The 22136-nt window shown below is 47.9% G+C and overlaps 2 protein-coding genes across 6 annotated transcripts in view; one reads left to right on the top strand and one right to left on the bottom strand.

Moving 5' to 3' along the window:
* LOC142560687 (uncharacterized) overlaps window positions 1-22136 on the top strand; it is a 50166-nt gene that overhangs the window by 18916 nt on the left and 9114 nt on the right. For 3 of the 5 annotated variants that reach the window (XM_075672954.1, XM_075672946.1, XM_075672973.1), the window contains exon 2: window positions 8257-8404. In XM_075672954.1, coding sequence (XP_075529069.1) covers window positions 8257-8404 — 148 coding nt within the window. The remainder of the gene's footprint in view (window positions 1-8256; window positions 8405-22136) is intronic. The other 2 variants (XM_075672959.1, XM_075672965.1) reach the window with 1 other exon arrangement.
* Window positions 528-22136, bottom strand: part of Sac1 (phosphatidylinositol-3-phosphatase SAC1) — a 131531-nt gene continuing 109922 nt past the window's right edge. Inside the window, exon 20 of the mRNA XM_075672938.1 lies at window positions 528-555. Coding sequence (XP_075529053.1) covers window positions 543-555 — 13 coding nt within the window. The 3' untranslated portion in view covers window positions 528-542. The remainder of the gene's footprint in view (window positions 556-22136) is intronic.

Raw genomic sequence — 22136 nt, 5'->3', positions numbered from 1 at the left:
TCGGTGAAGGTCGCGTCGTCTCGGTGGTTGCGGAGCGCGCCGACAACACGTCCGTTCACTTCGGCCGACCGAACGAATCCGCTCTCTGTTCGCGGCCACTGCCGGAACACACATGCCAAAGCTGTTATGGCTGAGCGCGGCGCAATTTCCGTCAATTTTCTCTGGCGCAGGAGTCCCACCCCTGTTGGTGTCGCCATCCTGCGTTATAAAGGAATATTTAGCTCTGGAGCTCCCATCTAAATACATGGGAATGGAGGAATCGGTTTTCTCGGCAACCACTGCATCGATTTCGATGAGGGTTGCTGTATTTAAAAGGAAAGTTAGGATCTAGCGACTGTAACAATATATTTTTATTTATTATTTATGTAGTAAAAATATTCTTGAACATTGCAGGATTTCAGAACACTTCAGTACAACAATTGGTGCCGACAATTAGCGAGCTCTTCGGTGGGGTCGGCTTGGGTAGGACGCCTTGATGCGCGTGCGCTGCGCATCGAGGCACCCTAAGCTGGGACGGCTTGCTGAATAAGCACGAACTTCTTTCACATGCCCCTCCTGCAAAAATGCAGAACTTGTCAGCATGTCAGTGCTCACGCTGACCAAGAGCTTCTGTGGAATAGAGAGTTTTTGGGTGTACAGTCGTTGGGGGACGCAAGCCACCGTGCGTACAAAAGAACGCGAAACGAGCACAAAAGAGCTCGAAGGGCCCATATTGGAGATTGCGTCCCCCAACACTTGGATGTGGTTTTGGTACTGTATTCTAAAACCTTAGTCAATAGAAAGTTTTAGGGTGTCCGGTATACGCAGTGGCGTTTGAGCAGTACCGGGTTGCCGGACGCTGGTATAGCGGCGTCTCGTGGCGCGTCTTCGAATCACACTGTCTTATAGCCACGTTTTCATGTTCCATCAGAGTTCTTATCGAAAAGCATTTAAATGGGCAACATGTTCGCGATTACGTCGCTGACAAAAATTTACACCAGCAGCGAAATAGGATACACTTGGCTACTGCAATAATAGTTCCGTGTTTTTCTGGTTGAGCTCTGCGCCACCAACCCAGCCGCTCACGTTTACGCCTCCGCTCACCCGATAATCCGCAAACGCCATCGCGTGTGCTTAAAAAAAAAATCCCGATTTGTAGGACCTTGCAAGATCATAACCCAAATTTCAACGGAGCAGCTGCCAGACAAACAGTCGGAGGCGTTTCTCGTTCTTGAGGAACCTTTTCGCCAACCCTCGTGCACACTTCAAAAACCGCCCTCGCCCGCCGCGCCAAGCTTTGCAGCTGTTGCGCAGGCGCCGTCGGCGTTAAACACGCGAATGCTGACAACGCTCTCGAATGAATACTTATGAACATTGTAATATGCTTTCGACTGCTTTTTTTTTTTTTTTTTGTAAGCGCAGAGTGTATCTCGTATACACATGCAATGTTTCAAGCACAAATGTTCATGCATTTCCTTGCATCAGCAATTATAAAATTGAATTCAATGCTGGATGCAGCGTTTTATACGCTCCGACAGCAATCAGGGAATTTCCTGCAGCGCGCCAAATTTACCTGTAACACTGAACTTTCTCGCGGGACGATCCAAATTATTTGGATGCCGGCTCGCGCACTCCTCTCTCCCCGGCAACGAGGCGGCTCACAACGTAGCTCGAGGACTTACTCACCGAGCAAGTGAGCCAGCCCAGCCGGGAACGAGAGGAGACCCTATTGTCTGCTACAAAGAAATCACCGATTACTATCGGCCGGGAAGGGTCTGGTGCCCACCACCTTATCCAGAGCTAACCAAGAAACAGGCGGTAGCCTGGCGCCTCCTGCAAACAAACATGTATCCTAACCCGGTGCCTGCAGCAGATTCTATCCAGAGCAATATAATGATCAACGTAAATTATGTATGGGTAGGGCGGATCTGCCACATATTCTGTGGGCATGCTCGATGGCGGCTCCTTACGGGGCGACAAAATTCATAACCGGCAGCAGTGGGAGACCCTGCTGCTCAGCTCAGACCAGCGAGACCAGGTGTGGGCTGTCCAGCTAGCCGAAGCAGCCGCTGAGACCCAGGAGATCTCGGCCGTCTGCTAGGCGGAGGGAGGCTGCGTCCGCCCTAGTGGTTGTTGACTCTCTCTCTTTCCAGCACCTTCCTCCCAACTTTGTACGAAGTTTCATCTCGCTACGCCGAGTAGTTCGTAAATTGAAAACATTTTAGGCCCCTCGCAAAGAACGACAAGAGCCGCAATTGACATAAACGTGATATTTTTCTACTGCGCCCGTGTAACATTAAAACTGCTACAGCATTCGTCTTCGGAGACACACTTCTACCACATTTTATGTTGATGCGCCTGCTCGTCCTGAAACGACGAATTGTTGCATATCTAGTAGAAATCCAATCAATTAACAGAAATTTAGCAATTTACCCCAACGTGCCTATAAATAATCCAGACTTGCAAATATGTCTGCACATCACCGTTTACATGTCCAGCGTCCCTTCCGGATTTTAGCATGCTATCTCCGATGGTTCTGTCAGTAAATTTTCGTCTGTATTTCCATGCAACCTAAAAATTCAATGCAAGCTCCGGCCACAAAACAGTGCATTTGACATCTGTGCCTCAGCGTAACAAAAGATAGTTGCCGAAAGACGCCTTAATCTATGGAAATGCATCTCACACTGTTAAACTACTATCTTAAGAAAAACCACGAACTGAAAGCAAATTATGTAAATGCGTTGTTTGTGGGGCAAGAAAATAATTGTGCTGTAGAAATCCGAAACGGCAGAAAGGGCAGGACGTTAAAGTCAAAAAAGAATCAGGTAGGCTGTATCAGGGACGCAGACGCAGTGAGATACGTACGTGAAACGTGTTGTGCCTGCTGCAGACGGTGTATGGGCACTATAGGGTACAGAAATGACGTAACCAAACACACGTTACATTTATTCACGCATTAGAAAGCTTATATGCCCAACTTAGCCATGCTAGAGTTAGTGGACGCCTTACGGTCTAACTTTGCAATCGTGCTCGCTTCCTATTTGTAGTGGGTCCGTTTATTTTCCACAGCGTAGTTGGGCAGGTAAAAAAATGAGCTCCCTACTAGTGGCACACGAGGCTTCCCTGCGCCGCTCGAGCTCGCCGCACTCGTAGATGGTTGGGGCTTTTGCGCGGGCTACAACCTCCTGCGCTTGCGCTTTCTATGGACAAGGCCCGCCGTGGTCAAAGGGGTTGAATATACCTTCGTCTTGCTGCCCCAGTCTCTTCACGCCATTTCTGGGCCTTACGTGTCGAACGCAGAGGGCACGTAGCCGAGCAAGCGTGCAACTTCTGCAATAAATTGAACACTTATATGCGTTGTAACTCGTGACAAGCACTGGTTTGAGTGTGGTGGAATATACCTACTATGGCTTAGTCAGACCGACAAACTTACTGCCGAGCTACGCCTCTCTGAACGCCTAGCGAGAGGCTAAATTTAGCTCCGATTGCGTGATGCGTGGCACGACGACGGCGCTATCTATGCACACGACACATGCGTGATCGAGTAATGACGTCTTTCCTCTACACAACGACAGCAAAGTACGGTGCGTGGAATAGTATGGTTGCAAACGTATAAGCGACAATGCTATAACATGTTCTGGTTACATGCGGTTTTAAAGATTAAGCGACTCCCTCTGACCGATTTTAAAGACGTTTCACGTGAAAATGTTAACGCTGTTAACAGAAACAGTGCAGGAATGATAGGTCTTACGTAGTTTTTTAATAACCGTTGAAACTTGTTTTTAGTAAAATGCAACAGATACGGGCTGGTTGCTTCATAACGGTTTGGTTTTCACAAACCCTATGCCGCGGATTTTCCTTGCCCTGCGACCTTTTTCTGTTTTCTGCCATTGCGCCATAGTAACCTTGACAATTAATTATGACGGTAACATGGATCCGATCACAACGAAGTGACATCGCTATGACATTCTTTGCGGAGCTTGTTGAAATCGCCGCCAATACCGCCGCGGTTTGTCAGGGAGTACCACAACGAGAACGCGCAGCTCATCCTGCCCTGCTACATGAAGTTGCGGCATCCCAATTTTTATTATACCTGCCGTGGTGGCTTAGCGGCTATGGCGCGTTGCTCTGCTAAGCACGAGGTCACGGGATCGAATCACGGCCACGGCGGCCGCATTTCGATGGGGCCCAAGTGCAATAACGCCCGTGTACCGTGCATTGGGGGGCACGTTAAAGAACCTGGTCAAAGTTAATCCGGAGTCCCCCACTGCGGCGTGCCTCATAATCAAATCGTGGTTTTGGCACGTAAAACCTCAGAATTCAATTCAATTTTTATCGAAGTGTGGATGAAGCTTGCAACTTCCGTCGCCGAGCTGTTTGAAGTTAGCCCACAGGCCATCTTCCAGGTCAGGAACGTCGCGAAAGCGATTCACCGCGCGTTCCTTACACTGTCCCGAAAGCAGCTCAGCACGGGTGGGAAAGAGCTGTCTGACTATTTTGTATGACAATTTCGTTACGTGTGCACTACGTTGGCACATGCACGACTCTTTCAGTGCAACGAAGGGCCCATGGTAGTGGTGACCGCAGCCACGTTTTGCGCCTGTGATCACCTGCCGCCACCGACACCTTGCACGAAAGGTGGACGGGAACTGACTGCTCATTGAACACAACATCGCAAGGTAGAGAGAAGGGAGCCGGTGCATCTACTGCTTGGACGAAACGTGGGAGGTGTGCCGGACACACTATGCTTCAAAAGGATGCTACGTTAGGGAAGTTGGTATTCCATAATGAAACTACTGACAGCGTAAAACTGCACGAACTACACAAGGAAGATACACGGACAAGCGCTTAATTGTCCGTGTATCTTTCTTGTGCAGTTCGTTCCTCTGGAGGCCCGACCAGTTGCAATCCCCTTATCAAAAACCGACGCTGCAAGAAAGCTTCATATTCTGGATAAAGATAGGACACACAAATACTGGTCGTCTCCCAACCTCCCGAAGTCTTCATAGGCTAGATCCATCCTTAAAGCTACAAGTGCCATCAAAAATTTCCCGCTCTGAGGCGACAGTATTGTGCCGCCTCTGGCATTTACGAAGGCCTACTCGCTCCGTATTGAAATGGGGAATACGCGCATATGCGACCCTTGCGGAACCACAGAAACGATTGAACACATCCTATGTATCTGTCCCCAATACGACGTCCAGCGCGAAGTTCTCTGGACAGCACTGAACCACCTGGACTCTAGACCATTTTCCGTAATGAAGATTCTTGGACCCTGGACGTACGCGTCGATGGCACAGAAAGTCACGAAAGCGCTCTTGAAATACCTCACGTCGATAGGTCTTGGGAATCGTGTGTAGCCTCGGTGCGAATCTTCAACTGTGCGCGAAACTGTGCTCTCTCTCTTCATCCCCATACCCACTTCCCCCAGTGCAGGGTAGCAAACCGGACGTGCTTCTGGTTAAGCTCTCTGCCTTTCCTGGCTTCTATTTCTCTCTCTCTCTCGTGCCGTTTTGCGCTGTCCACAGTTTCAGTATGGGCACACTATATTGAAGTGGGGGCTGATACAACTGTCACATCCCCACGATGCGTTCATGTGTTCACGACATGAGTGACCGTGATGGGCGGGCGCATCTATAGAAATTATTCTTGAGTTGGGCAGTGGTGTACTTGTTGAACTCTTAGATTTGCATAGGCTATTTAGTCTTAATATCAGCTATACGTATATGTGTTGCGCGTGTTACGCAATGCTCCCTGCTAGCTGTTTTTCTTCCTCCATGTGTGGGCGCGTACCTCGATCCATGCTGTCACATCGCACAGTGCGGCCAACCTGAGCCCTGTATTTTTCTCTAAAATAATAAGGTCCGATACTTTTCAAACAAACTTTCCATATGTTAATGCGAAGCTTTTGCCGCAAAACACATCTGATGAAATGTTTTGACGTATCAGTTAGTGCGTACTTCAAATCCGTTGTTGGGAGGGCCGTCAGAAGCAGACGCATACTCTTGCGAACCTCCTCGATGCCATGCGTAGTAGAACATGTAACGCTATCTCTAGTGCACAACACACGACGCGTCACACTCAAACACCAGGTTTAGTGGGCGCATCGCGGTGGCTGCGATTGAGGGAGCGCCTAGCACCACCTGGACTACAAAGCACATTACATCAGCGCAGAGAGAACGAGAAAACACCAACATGCACAACACACCAGTGAAGTATACAGGGCGCGGCAAAAGCTTCCGCACTCTCTATAGAAATCAGTTGTGAAATGCCAAATGGCCCAAACCGAAGGAATTTCTGAACGATAAGTCAGAAGAATTGTGAAAGAGAAGCTGCACAAGTACAATGGTTCAGAAAGCTCATAGACTCACAGAGCACATGAAGGAGACCAGGGTCGTATAGATACAAGGACCTGCTCAAACGCTTCGGCAGCATGGCACGCCATCGCGGCATTCTTTTCACAGACGAGGCAGTGTTCAATGTCAAGCAGTTTTTTTAATTACTATTGACAGGAAGCCTGAAAAGAAGACAACGTCTGTGGAAGATTGCTTCAGGAGTTTTTTTACCCTCAATCAGAGATGGTTTTCGGGGTAGTCACTTCTGATGGAAATATGCCGCTGGTTTTCTTGTAATAGAGAGACACAGTGAACAGCTTGAATTATCTGGCAGATGCCCTCAAGAAGGAGGTCCTGCATTGGGCCGAATCACGCTTCGGAAACCATCAGTGGACGTACCAGGAGCCGGAGCGGAATGCTGCTGGTCCAGCAGGATTCCGGCTTACAAGGCAAAGGTGTTGCATAAATAGGCGCAAGAAACGTTTGATTTCATTTAGATATCAGAATGGCCTCCACAGAGCCCAGATGTAAGCCCGCTTTACTTCAGTTTGGCCTGTATTAAAATCACCCGCCGTGGTTGCTCAGTGGCTATGGTGTTGGGCTGCTGAGCACGAGGTCGCGGGATCGAATCCCGGCCACGGCGGCCGCATTTCGATGGGGGCGAAATGCGAAAACACCCGTGTGCTTAGATTTAGGTGCACGTTAAGGAACCCCAGGTGGTCAAAATTTCCGGAGTCCTCCACTACGGCGTGCCTCATAATCAGAAAGTGGTTTTGGCACGTAAAACCCCAAATATTATTATTATTATGTATTAAAATCCACACTCTGCTCTAGATACTCCTCACCAGAATTTGGCTGCTCTTCGTCGTTCATTGGAAAAAAGCTAGAGGTGAAATAGACGAAGTCTACATCCGTGCCACCATCGATGTATTTCCGAAGCGACTCAAGGCATGCATTCGCACAAAATGTGTACATTTAGGAAACTATATTTGGATTTGTGTCTGTAGAACATAACACACCAAGTTAACATAAAAGTGATTTTGTTTTAATGCACAGCAACTATATTTATAGGCTTTTACTTGAGTACTTGAGTTTTACTTGAGTGTGAAAACTACTGCCGCACCCTGCAGACACAGCACCTGCTGGGTGTTACGTATGGGTCGAACTGGGCTGATCCCGAAAGTGGCGCAATGTCGCGTAATGTCTCAAAGCGCCAGCTGCCACAATGAAAAACAGAGGAAACGGGCGCGCTGTCACTTCTATAAATTGCTACCATATACGACGCGACACACACGCCAAACATTTCAAAGGCTGCACGAGAGAGAACTGAGAAGGTTACTAGTATTCTCTTATGCCATGCATGCGCCTGTAGCCTAATGAGTAGAGCATCGGGCTGTTGCGCTGGGGGACCACCAAACGCGTGTACTTTGTTATTATTGAGGCTGCGACTGAGGCTACCAGACCGGACGTACGAAGAAAACCTGGGGATCGATCCTTTAATGCTTCACATGAATGCTCCTGCAGCGTCACTGGCATAACAGATGACGCCGATTATCGTGCGAGACCTGCCGCATGCAGTAGCTTACAGTGGCTGCGGCGTTGCGCCTGATTGCGCTGTTGAGCTCGATGGCGCGGGTTCTATCCCGGCCGCGGCGGCCACACTTCGAACAGGGTGCAACTGCGCGTGACACCGCCGTGTTGAGTGCACGTGACGAAGTTTCTGATGTATAGCGGATCCGAATTCGGCGCAAAGCACGTCAGAGTACAAACGAGTTTTTACACGTTTCTCCTCAAGTTTTCGCGCAGTACCTACAGCTCTTAAATTATATGTGTTGTCTCCTCTTGAAATTAAACGATTTGACCTTTTCGCCTAGCAAAATGACTCGTCGTTCTTACTTTTCTTTTTCACAATTGATTTTACTAAAAGTGACGATTTATATAGCACTACTTGCAGCGGTGTCGCCAGCGTTAGCAGCCTGTGATGCAGAGGAGGCTGTCACTGGACTCCAGCAGTGCAGGAACCAGATCCACCAGATAGAGAAACACAGATTTAATGCTTCCAACGCCGACCACATAGAACAAGTATGCTGGTAAGCGCACATGCATACCTTATTCATGCGAATGTCTTCATCATGTTTTTTCTGGAGTCTTTCAACAAAATATAAATGCATCGCCGTCCGAAAACATCGGGCTATGGTCACAAGCTCTATTTATGCAGTCTTCCTTACTTGCATAAGCCATCAAAGTAACCACACACACACAAACACACACACACACACACACACACACACACACACACACACACACACACACACACACACACACACACACACACACACAAAGCACGTTGGCAGTAAACGCGCGCAGAGAATGAAGAAACGGTTAGATTAGATTCTGGGGTTTCACGTGCCAAAACCATGATCTGATTATGAGGCACGCCGCAGTGGGGGACTCCGGAAATTTGGACTATCTGAGGTTCTTTAACGTGCAACCAATGCACGGTACACGGGCGTTTTTGCATTTCGCCCCCATCGAAATGCGGCCGCCGCGGCCGGGATATGATCCCGCGACCTCGTGCTTAGCAGCGTAACGCCAAAGCCACTAAGCAACCACGGCGGGTAAAAGAAAAGGTATTCTGGTGTAAAAGATCGAATTGATGTGTCCGTATACACATGGTGATACACTTACAGGTGGCCTCGGCTGAAACATTTTAGAATCATAATAAACCAAACGCTATCATTATCATGGACCAGGGATATAGCCGTATCATTTCTGGACACGTACTGACTAGCGCCCCAAGCGGCCGCGGCACTAAGCTAGTGCGTTTTCAATGGAACGAGAGGGTTTTTCGCGAATAATTCCAGCTGCAGGTCGATTATTGAAAAAGACAGGAGACGGACATGTTCTAGAAGACAATCCACACTAGACAAATGCAGTGATCACACTGTGGAAAACAAGAATTTTGTTCCCAGAGCAGTTAAAGATTCAGCAATGGAAGCCTATGAAAACGACGAAAATTTGCACTCGATTTGCGAGACAAAATCAATAGCTGTGATAAAACTACGGCTGCTACCGTAATAACCGCTACACTGTATGCAGTCCGGAGTCGATTGATGCCTATGTCGACTCTCTACATATGGTGCAACACTGTTCCCTAAAGCGATTTTTCAAACATTGTCGAGCCAATTCACGTGGCATCTATAAAAACCGGAGCGTATCATTTCCGGAATTGCTGGAAGCCGTGGCCGAGTCGTTTAATCGCTCGCACCTATCGTTCCGCGTCCTGCATGCGTATCATTTTTTTTTTTTCGATGGCACGTGGGACATGAGTTCGATAGTCTCCCACCAGATAGCCGAAACACAAAACTCAAGATTCGGTTTGTTCAGGAGTGCTCTTCAAATATAATATTTTCTATTTTTACTTCCTAAAGCTTAGCGATAGATTGCTCATTTGTTAAGTCATCGCTGTTATTATCAGATTTCATTCCTTGGACAACATAACAACAAGCAGGCACATGTCTGTGTTACGTTAAAAAAAAAGACAACGACAAAAAACATCGTGCCTTGTAGCATGGGCATATTCAGAAATTCTGGATCTGTGGAGCTTCACGGAAATGCAAATGCGTAACTGAATGGGTAAAATCTATATCGGCCGAGTATCAAGTTTCAACTGACTGCGCTGAGAGGGTAGTCCCTTCTAAAAACATATGCATTTATGGCACTTAGTCGGAACATTGACGGTGTGTTAAAGCAGTGTTTTGGTCAGGGATGGGGGGTTATGTCACACGACAGGAGTAAATTGTTTTGCACCCTCTTGGCAGAGGGCACATTGATTTGAAGAAGCGCCAAATTTAAACCGTAAAGCGATTTATTACAGCTGGAGTTGGAACGGTAACTGCAGAGCGAGTGTCATTCTGTCTGTTTGCACGAGCATGTTTTTGTGAGGCAGCAAGGAAGGAGAGGAAGTGCATGTGCGTGTGCACGCCTTGAGCGTGTGTGCGTGTGCACTTGCATTTGCGTGTGCGCGCGTGCGTGCGTACATTTTTGTGCGTATGTGCATGCGTGGGCGCGTGTAAATGTGAATGCGGGCAAACATTTGTCGTATCTGTGTTTTTGCGTTTGTGTGTGTGCGAACGTGCGTGCGTGCGCGCGCCTGTGTGTGCGAGAGAGAGAGAGAGAGAGAGAGAGCCTTTCCCCGCTTACATGTACTCTCGGGGATTTATTTATTTATTATTTATTATACAGTCCCACATTCGCTCGGAGAGCATTACAGTGGGGGGGAAGTAATACACATGTTAAACAGTTGTAAATATGGTTACATAACACGGTGACGAATAATGCAGTGCAGGCAGCATAACTATGCCAAAACATAAAGGAGAAAAAAAAAAAAGAAATGGACTATATGTACATACATACACACATACATGGGCATACATGAACATATGAACACATCTACACTCAGAAATACATATAGTAGGCAAGGAAACGCGGAAAAAAAAGAAAAAACATCGAAACACGCGAAATGATCACATGTCAAGCAGTTCTTCGAAAAAGGCTGAATTTGATGTTTTAGAAACGGTATCCTGAGGCAGAGCATTCCATTCATTGATGGTTTTTGGAAAAAAAGAATACTTTAACAAGTTCGTTCTTGACTTCATTGGCCTTACTTTTAATGGGTGTTCACGGCGATGGGATGTGTAATGCGGGTTAAGCATGTATTTTGATTTATTAATGCCAGTATTGTTGTAAAATATCTTATGAAAAAATTTGAGACGCAAGCAGCGCCGGCGTTCGGCTAACGTCGTAAGCGCTAGGCGTGTTTTCATTTGTGTGACGCTACTACATCTGCGATAGCTCCCAGTAATAAAGCGTGCCGCTCGGTTTTGCACGCGCTCTAAGATGTACTTAAGGTTGTCCTGATAAGGGTCCCATATCGTGCACGCGTATTCAAGAATAGGCCTTACGTATGTCGTGTATAATAACTTTTTGGTTGCCAGAGGACAGGGATGAATGGGATATAGAGTTTATTTAAACCCACACTTAGCGAAATCAACACCAAAAAAAAAAAAAAAGCGCCTGAGCCGTTAATATCGCTGCCCTAGATTTCGTCACGAGGTGAGCAGCTACCAAGCTGTTCACTTTCGTTACCTTCCTTCCCTCAGCGGCAGCGCATTGTCTTGATGCCAACGACGCGCTAAATCTGCACCATAATTGCGTTATGCGTCGCTTCTGCGTCCAAGCAAGCTTTCGGCGGCACACGTTCGCTGCTATATTGATACTAAAACTTTCAACTGCTTGCCTCTGAAGAAACAGTGTGAATAAAAGTCGAAAGCGAACTGGCCACAAGTAACATGTTCACGGAGCCATACTTTTGGTGACATCACAATAGACTAGGTGCGGTCAGGTTGACTTTACAGGTTTCCAAGGGTTGACTGTCGGGCTAGTCAGTTCATTATCACAGAAAGAACAGCGCTTAGTTGTTAGAGCAGTGTGTGGTTCCTCCTTTGTGTCGCGTCTTTAAGCGCTGTTCATGTTACTTTATATAGACGTTCTTTTTCTGGGTCAGTTAGGCTTTCCAAGAGCGTTTAATTGGAAAATTCTTGTTCGCATGGCTCTTACAGAAGCATGTTTAATCAAAGTTTCTTCACTCAGCTAGATAATCTCGAGGACGGGCTCCAAACTACTCATTTTCTTCAGCCACCTAAGATCAACTATTGACCATTTAATTAAGGTAGCTTCGTTAATTACGCACACAACTTCTCAACTTACTCCGCATCTAGTGGTTACCAATTTGAACACTCGAATTATAAAATGATGTCACTAATATTTGAATTGGTGTAATAGTTTTCTTTGGTGCACTTAAAAGCAGCCGGCATATTGATGGTGCATAGGCTTCTTATAAAGCAAGTATAAAAGCTTGTTAAGGTTATCTTGGCGCAAACCAAGTTCATGAGCTGAAACGCATGTGCCCAACCGTGCACCTCTGCCTTTACAACCGATTCTCCTACATTATACAAGAAGCACCTCAGCGCTACTGTAATTCACACAAGGTGTGCGAGAACATTGTGCAGGCTCCTGATTAGATTTATGAGCGTTGCTGGCATCGGTTTCCTGGCATCATCAGGAATAAAAACAGCTGCTTGGGGGAAAGATTCGACACAATTTCAGTGCTTTGTAACATATGGGGCTGCGCCGGACATGTAAGATAGAACGAAAAGTACTGAGGTATTATTAGGATGGAGGGTTTTGCTGTGTATATTTTGGCTGTCTAATGTTAGGACCTAAAGATGAATATACTGTGATTTTGGGACAATTAATGCTGACATAAGTACAGTCACGTCAAATATAAGCTCCGACACAGTGCCCGTGGTGGAACTGGCCCCTGGACTACAGGGCTACAATGAACCAAAAAATGCTGGTTTGATAAATACCAGTAATCGAAAAGTGTTTAGCTCTTGAATTTTTGGTATATCGGCGCCGCTGTGCAGTCTTGGGGATCCTTTCTACGACGAGTACTATGTTTCAGCCAATATTTAAAGGAACTGTGCATTATTGTATTTTTTTATTTTTTCGGTGAGCTTTCTTTAAAGTCTAACCACTGTTCCAAAGTTATCGGTTAGCTCAAGACGCGCCTGCGTGTATTTCTAATATCAAGAATGTTAATAAATTAAATTATGGGGTTTTACGTGCCAAAACCACTTTCTGATTATGAGGCACGCCGTAGTGGAGGACTCCGGAAATTTCTACCACCTGGGTTTCTTTAACGTGCACTTAAATCTAAGTAGACGGGTGTTTTCGCATTTCTCCCCCATCGAAATGCGGCCGGCGTGGCCGGGATTCGATCCCGCGACCTTGTGCTCAGCAGCCTAACACCATAGCCACTGAGCAACCACGGCGGGTTATATCAAGAATGTTGTCGCGAATTCAATAGCGAGCGTTATCTAATCAGATTGCGCGCGTGAAGCGAATACTGGCGTACATTCTCGAGCACATATGAGCGCCCGAGTTTGACTGCGATGTACTACGACCATTCCAATCTGATGAACCGATGCCTTGATCCGTACGTGCATCGGATTCAGAGGAAGCACTACTTTGCGCGCAGGCATCGTTGTGCTTTTATTGATTTTTTTTTCAGTGTAAGCTCGCCCTATAATGAGTTAGATTCGTGACTTTCTCATTTGGAATTGTCTTGTTCTTCGCATCACTACAACGTGACGGTGTAGACGTACTACATTTTCATTGAGTCAATACTGGGAACTGGATTAGGACTTTTTTTGCGTGTGCGTTTACACATTTGACACAGCAATTTATTATGCATAACTTACTTATTAATTTAGGAGGTTGGTAAAAGACAGCAACCTTGTATTAACAGGAGGTCTTCAGAATAAGGAAAATTTAAATGCTTATTAGTCGGCTTTCACGTCATCGCAGGGAAGGAAATTTCAATAAAATCATCCTTATGGTAATGAAGAACCTATCCGCTTGAAAACGTTTCATCTGAGTTGTCATTTTGCAAGCAGATACCGACTTGACGGTGATTCATATCGTGGGCCCTTGACGTATGTCCAACCGTCGAACAATAAAGAAAGTGCTGCGTAAAGAGCGTCGTTAGCACGAGCTCGCGGGATCGAATCCCGGCCACGGCGGCCGCGTTTAAATGGGGGTGGAATGCGAAAGTACCCGTGTACTTAGATTTAGATGCACGTTAAAGAACCCCAGGTGGTCCACATTTTCGGAGTATGCCACTACGGCGTACCTAATAATCCGATTGTGGTTTGGCACGTATCACAGCCCCATAATTCTGCCAACACTTCTGCCACGATGCGATGTGCCATGTGAGGCAATGACAAGGCTCAACCTTCTCATAGGTTATAACCAATGGCGCACAACAACGCCTCAAGCAAACACGTCTCCCTGTATGTTCTGTGTTATACGCAGACAAACAGCAGTGGTACACGCAAAGTAACATTTACCGTCAACTCACTACTCTCGTATTGCACCAAACGCTGACGAAATGAAACATTCGCAGTTACCATCACCGCTAAATATCGCCAGTCAAAGCAAGTAGCACGGAAAGCTTTGCTTACATCGATTCAGAGTAGATGCTCCATGAGCTACCAATGCAGGATGTTAGGGAGATGGGTTGTAAGTTTTCAACCTTAACAGGCTTGCCCGGTTTGGGGATCAGTGTGATGTCGGCGTGTCGCCATGCTTAGCGAAGCATGTCCTTGCGCCAGCAATCATTGAAGATATGGGTGAGGTGGTTAACATCCGCGTCACTGAGGTTACGAAGGGTGGCGAATCGGATGTGGTCGGCTTCCGGTGCACTGTTGCGGCGTAGGTCTTGTAGGCCACCTGCACCTCGTCAGATGTGATGTCTGCATCGAGCAATTCGTTCGCCTCGCCTACATAAGGATAGTAAGGGTACTGCGGCGGCGGGCCTGTGGGTATGAAATGCTTCTCTAGCTCCCTGAGGAGTGTCGAGACATCGTCCTTGTACTCGTGCATTAGGATGTGCAGCTGTTGAAATGTTTTCCCTTTGTTGTGAACAGGTCTGTGAGTGAGCGAAGAATCGACCACGTTTTTGCTGTGCTCAATGTGCCTGAGAGGCGATCGCAAAATCCTCGCCAGTTATTCCTCATAAGGGTCTCTGCATACTCTTGGGATTCCCGTGTAATTTGATCTACACGTTTCCTAAGTTTGCGGTTGAGGCGTTGTCGTTTCCATCGTCGTGTCAACCCTCTGCGGGCGTTCCAAAGATGAAGTAAATGCGGGTCTATGTCTGGTGTCTCGGTTGTGGTGCGCAGTGTGCACGTGGTGGCCTCTAGATCTTGTGCGAGAGAGTCAAGCCAGCGTTCGTACCCTTGGTGTTCAGGTGGGTCCTGGCGACGTTCCCTGAATTTCGCCCAATCCGTTATACGCACATTTCGCTCGGGCCTGCGCGCACCCCGTAATGACAAGGTGGTCGCCACAATGTAGTGATCACTACCAAGGTGCTCCTCTAAAGGTCAGTGCGCAACGACTGGGCCAGTATTGCGCACGAAGGTAAGGTCAGGGCAGGTGTCACGAGATACGCTGTTGCCTACCCGAGTGGGGCGCTCTGGGTCGGTAAGCAGTGTGTATCTCATGTTACAGATGGCATCACAGATGTTACAGATGGCGGGTCCCTTTAGCCTGCGATTTAACTTCACCCTATGCAGTATGCGGAGCGTTAAAGTCGCCGGCAACCACACAAACGCGTCCAAATCTACCAAATTCTGTTAGTAGGTGCTGAAAACAGTGCGTACGCGAACGGCGGGAACTGTATACATTGAGAATAAACAGACTCTCGCTGCGTTTACCTTGCGTAACTATTTCCAATATTTGGTGAGGAATGTCAATGCTAGTCGTATGCATGCGACATGTAACATGTTTCGAAACTAAGGCTCCCACAAGACAAAAGACACCCGAGAGCGTGCTGTAGCCGGATAAAGAAGGGGTGCAATTGACTTCCTGTAAGAGTATGACATCGGGAGGGTTGGTGGAAGTGGCGATATACTGCTGTAGGGAAGCTCGTTTTTGGCGGAATCCCTTACAATTCCACTACCACACCACTAGTTGCTGCGCGATACGGGGCGCCATCATCATCGTGAGAGGAAGCAGGCGGTTGTGCATAGGGATGCGGGCGCCGGGTGCCCACATTTGAAGGTTGCAGCCGAGAGCCTTGGACGGAAAGCCCGCTTTCGTTGTTACCGCTAAGCTCAGGAACTTGCATGCGTGCGAAAGTGCACTCTATACATGATTTCACTTGCTCCGTAATCCCTATTCGAAGGTCCTCCCTTTGGCGTTCTATCCTGTCCAGAGCCGCCTGCATACTAGTGCTCATGTCTGCAACCAGCGCGTCCATTTGTTTTTGCAGGCGCTCACAGCGCGCCTCCATGTCATGACGTAGGCGGGCTATTTCTATTAGAGGATCAGGAGTTGATAACGAATTGGTAATAGGGGAAGGGGTAGGGAGAGATTTAGGGGGCGGAGCGAGCTGTGGGGGACCCTCCACCCGACCTACCTCCCGAGGCGCCTCCATTGCTGTTTTCTTCTCCGGGGTCCGCTGCACCCCTGAAGGGACCAGGGTCACATTGGCTGGGGCGTTGGTCTGCAGGGCCTTCTTGTAGGGTTGTTGGGAAGATGGGGAAGGAGGGCGCTTCTCCGGGAGTCGCACCAATGCCTCGCGGGATCAGGACCGAGACTTGAAGGGCGTCCATAACTTGCGACGGGATCTCGAACGGGTATCTGACCGGACTTGTCTGGTCTCCTTCGTTGGGGCACGTGACGTTCGGGTCTCCGCGGTATCTGTGGTTGTGGTCGGGTCGCTGGAGGGTTGGAGTTCACGCTGCTCTTTGCCGAGAGCTTTCCGCACCCAAGCTGTGTTCAGTGCCTGCCTAGCACGGCGCGGGCAGTTTGGATCTGTTGTAGGTTGGGTCCCATCACAGGATCTGCAGTGTGGGGTGCACGGATGTGACGGGGTGGGGTTGTCAGTCCCGCACGTCGCGCAAATGACCACGTGCGGCGTAGTACAGTAATCAGCCCAATGGCCGAGCTTGTGACATATCTTACAAACCAGCTGGCGGGGTCGGTGGGGGTAGCAGCGGAGTTCTGCACCATAGAAACGCACGTAGCGAGGCACTTTAAGTCCTTCAAATCTTACCAACGCAACGTTGGTTTGACCAATCATTCGTGCTTGAAGTATTTGAGTTTCAGGAGCCAAAAGCTCAACCACTAGCTTGGAAGATGGTGTACCGGGCAAAAGACCAGGAACAATTCCCTTGCATGAGTTGTCTGGGGCCGCAAAATATGTTGTGATGGGATAGACCCGCTGACCAAGGTTCAGCTCCCTCACCTTGTACAATGCGTCGGCTACGTGTGACGGGTGTGCTGATGATTGCCAAGTTCTGCTGAGGTCGCAGTCGGAATATGATGTCCTGACGATCCTCGGTGGTCAAGCCGGCTGCACTCCATAGAGCACTGGCGAGTTCTGGGCGCGTCCACTTATCGAGACAAAGTCCTCCGCGAGGCCGCAGAATTATCTTCTCATCGTGCAAAGGAAGTTGAGGCAGGTTCTGATTCCGACTGCGCTTGCGTACGGTAAGCTGAGAGGCGTCCGGAATGCTCAAGATTTTCTCGGAGGGTTGCGTCTTAGCGTGCGTTTGACGGATGCGTCGCTCATGTATGACTGTCTTCCAACAGCCACCTGCGTCGTCGTCAGTTCTGTCGTCGTAAATGTTCGGGACAGCATCTTCCTCCATCCTTTCCCCGGTCGGAGTGTCCACCTCTCGTTGTTGGGAGGGAAAATTGGCGACGATGGCATCGGCGGCCAGTCCCGCGGTATCCAGCTCGGGCGTCTTGGTTGTTGCCGAGGGACGCGCGGCGGCATTCTCCGTCGCCGATTGCGTCTCCTGCTCGTTGGAAAATGACGTTGCGGTAGATAAATGCTCCATCGAAAGAGAGCGGTGAATTGGCCGAAGGCCCTTTGCACGCCCGTTTAAAACATGGGCCTCGGAAGAGCTGGTCGCTTGGCGCTCTTGGTTCATGGCGTAGAAAACACGCCAAGGCAGCTATGGCCCCGGCAGGGGCAGCCGCGTTGGAACTGCTTCAGAGCTGTAGAGGCGCGGGGAGCGGCAAAAACTCCCGGGCAAGGGCGGTCGGTGAAGGTCGCGTCGTCTCGGTGGTTGCGGAGCGTGCCGACGACACGTCCGTTCACTTCGGCTGACTGATTGCTCTCTCGTTTAAGAACTTATCTAGACAAGTTTGGTATTCGTTCCAATAACCACTATGGTTTCATACCGCAATACCCAAATGAATTGGGTCTAATATCTCTAACAGATAAAATTAAATCTGCCATTGACACCAGTAATGTCGTTGGAGGTGTATTTATTGACCTTTCAAAAGCTTTTGATTCGGTTATGCACGATATTTTATAGCAGAAACCGGAATCAATCGGTGTACCTGTGCCCCCACTAGAACTGATTCGTAGTTACTTGCACGATCGTAAACAAAAAGTACATGTGTCTGTCTGGTACCTATTCTAATACCCGAACCATCACCATAGGTGTTCCGCAGGGGTCAATCTTTTACTACACACTCATGAGTTCCCTTATGTATCATCAACTCGCTTTGCAAAATTAAATAACTTTCTCTTACCTAAACCCAGGACTAACTATGGCAAGTCTACAGCTAACTTCTCATCAGTATCATTTTGTAATTCATTGCTTGAAGGTATCAAGAAATCCTTTGAAATGTCTAAAAAGGCTTTGCGCTCATACTTGTTACTCCTAAGCACTTCGTAATGTTCATAATAGGTGCTCTTATATTTATGTATATATGTATTATTTTTTGCTTAAATGAACAATATTATAACTCAATTATCTGTGTTTACCGAAATGTTGCTGTCTGATGTATGGTTTTTATAGAAGGTCTCACTCTCAGTCTTGCGACTTTGAGACCTTCTGTATTTATATGTGATATTCAATGTACTAAATGTACTTCGATCATATATTCCTGAATCTTGAATCCTTATGCTATTTTTAAAAATGCTTATATTAAAAAATATATAAAATTTCGTTTCAGAACTGATGCATTTATATAATGTATGTCAATGACCGAACTGGTACATGACTTGGAAAAACCAACAGCGCTAAAAACGGGGCCAAACAGAAACAAGACAGCGCACTATCGTGTGTCTTCTTGCTTGCAGGCCAGACATGTTGCAGCCCTGGTAACAGTGCAGATAACCGTTGATTTCCACTCAGATTTTCTAGTGAGTTGTACGGCCACGGCTACGTACTGTTAAGGACGGCCCGCTGACATGCAAGCTTTAGCTATTAGGAATGGCCTGCCGTGGTGACAACGTGCAAGTTTTGCCAGCCATTTGCGACAGCAGCGGCAAACTTTTCTTGGAACGCCACCGCAAACCTCTAGCCACGGCGTCACCAAGTCGACTGTTTGTGGAGAACAATACGCGCGTCCTCGACTCTCCGTCGCTGGAGCCGAGTTTGACTAAGCAGGCTTTGTGCCTGAACCCGTCACCGCGGATCTGATCTGTTATGAGCGGGGGAGTTGTCGCGGGAACGTCTACGGAGACCCCTTCCCACGCGCCGTTCAAGAAGCAAGACAATAGACACCACGGCGGCCGCGCTGAGGGTGTCAGCTCCGAGTTCTGCGAAGGCCCTCTGCCCTGGGGGAGGGGGGGGGACCGTGAACCTGTGCGGGTGTGTGTGTGTGTGTGTAATCCCTCTCGCAAAAAGGCGGCTCGTCTCCTGGTCGAACGTTTCCCTCAGCTTGGGATCGAGGGAGGACCGAGTGTTTATAAACCGCTGCTGTGCAGCTGCTCAGTGCACTTTCTCTCGCAGTCATGCTAGACTGATGAACTGCAACATCCTGATGTAGATACTGTCAATAAACCCATATTCCTCGTTCTCGATGAGAAGCAGTCCTTCCCTTCAACAACGTCCTCAGCGTGGATAAGTTGGACGACGGCATAGGCCAGCTACCTTCTAATTCATGCCCGACTCCAATCTTGACAACTGATTACGAGCGATGGGATTGAGCCCCCAATCCTGACAGTACGCAAGAGGGCGGGCACTATTTTGCAAATCGCCTATCACTCAACACGCTTTCTGCGTTGTGGGCATGCTATATTCTAGATTTAAAAATACAGGAATGAAGCTTTATGCTAGAACTTCGATACTATCACATAATGCAAGTTTCACTCACTTTCAGTGACCCGCCGTCCGACTTGATGAAATGTCTGGAAGTAACTTGCGATCATTGTATTGTAGTCATCACTCAACGAATATTATTTGAGCACTCAGGAACTGATGAGGCAGACAGTCCGAAGCAGGGCTGCTTTCAGTTTAGAAGCCTTTGTAAAAATTACGGCATCGTAGTTCGCAGTAAAATAAGGGCCAGTAGCACAGAGATTTGAAAGTGTCGTGTCTTCCGACACCCGTCTATTCTGAAAATTGCAGAGACGTTTAGTTAGAATGGATTTTCCGCAGCAAGCAGCACGTGTTACGACGTGGTAGGTGAGCCTTAGCTAGGCGACTGGCCACGGCAGTCTGGTGCTGAGCGATCGGGCAGTGACGAGATGCTCTTCTTATGTCCGTATACAGGGTGTCCCAGCTAACTTTAGCCAGAGCTTAAAAATATTCGAATGCCACGTAGCTGGAGAGAACCAAGGTAATGTTGTTTGCCGCCGCTTGGAGATGCTCAAACTATTTTTTTTCATTCCGCCTAATTAGACAATTAGTCTTAATGAATCAACTTCTCAAATATTATAATTAGATGAAAAGTGTCAATGAGATAATTTTAGAGCGGCATGAAAAACTCCCGACGCGGCTTTCTGTTGCTCAATACTTTTTACATAAATTTGTTCTTTCTAGCGGGAAGGAAGCCCGCGTATACACGCAGTGACTCGAGCGGCCAGTCGCGCGGCAATTTTACGTACATTTGCAGGCTTTCTTCACGGTCGGAAAAATCACTTTTATGTAGCACGTATTGAGCAACAGAAAGCTGTATCGGGAGTTTTTCATGTCGCTTCATGTCGCAGGGGCTTTAAGCTTGTCGAGCTGCAAAAACAGGAATCCCCCGCCATGCCGGCGGGGCCCTCTTTCTTACGAAGCGAGGTGCGTTTGCTTGGAAGAGTTTTCGTGGTTTCTTGTCAGTCCGTCTGTCCAGTGATGTCTGCAGAGGAGGGGCAAGGGGGAAACACCTAAAACATGTAATGTGGAATGAGGACCTAAATCTCCCTTGCCCCTCGTCACCACCACGCCACCCTCCACCTCTCAAATAGTTCCGCTGCTGTCCTTTTCATAAAAAGGATGTGCTGCAGTACCCAACAGTGCCTCCCATTCAACTTTTCTTTATCGTGATGGTAATTTGGGCGGGGGAGGATGAGTCCGATAGCAGATGATGATGAGTCTGATGGCAGAGTCTAGGCAGGAAAGGAAAGAAGACGCCACACGTGCTTTTGTCCGCGTGCCGTGGGGCATGGAATGTTCACTGTTCGGGCTAGGGTTGTGGAAGAGTGAAGGGGCAAGTTGGAGAGCTGGACACAAAGGCCCGTCTCCAGGGCTCATTTCTACCTAGTGACTACGCACCCTCGCGCGCGCTCGGCGGAAAAAGTAGGTCAGACTTGCCGCCGAAGTTTCCAGAAAGAAGTAGAAAAAGATGACTCAAAGGTGTTGGACAGAGGTGTTGAAGCGCGTAGTCGTTGTAGTTAAGCTTCTAGCTGAGCGCAACCTAGCGTTTAGGGGCAGTGAGGAGATTTTTGGTTCACCGAGAAATGGCAATTATATGGGAGTGCTTGAGGCCATTGCCAAGTTTGATCCCTTTCTAGAGGAGCACATCAAACGCTACGGGAACAAAGAAAAAGGTCACCCATCGTATCTGTCAAAAACCACGTGATGAATTTATCGAGCATATGGCAAAGGCTGTCAAGGAACATCTCGTTGACGAAGTGAAACGCGCAAAATACTTCTCTTTAATTGTTGATTCGACTCTAGACCTTACTCACGTTGATCAGCTGTCAGTTATTTTACGATACTATTTAAATGGAAACGTGTACGAACACTTTCTTGGATTTGTTCCAATTGAATCGCATACAGGCTTGTATCTTTTCGATACCGTGATGTCCCTCTTGATAACCAATGGCATCTCAATTGATGATCGCAGGGGCCAAGCTTATGATAATGCGAGTAATATGTCAGGAAAATACAAATGACTGCAAGCTCAAATCAAACACCTGAACGAATTGACAGTCTGCGTCCCGTGTGCTGATCATCCACT

The sequence above is a fragment of the Dermacentor variabilis genome, chromosome 1 (assembly GCF_050947875.1).
Source record: "Dermacentor variabilis isolate Ectoservices chromosome 1, ASM5094787v1, whole genome shotgun sequence".
Lineage (NCBI taxonomy): Eukaryota > Metazoa > Arthropoda > Arachnida > Ixodida > Ixodidae > Dermacentor > Dermacentor variabilis.
Note: the sequence above shows the minus strand (reverse complement) of the source record. Positions and strands in the feature narration are given on the sequence as shown.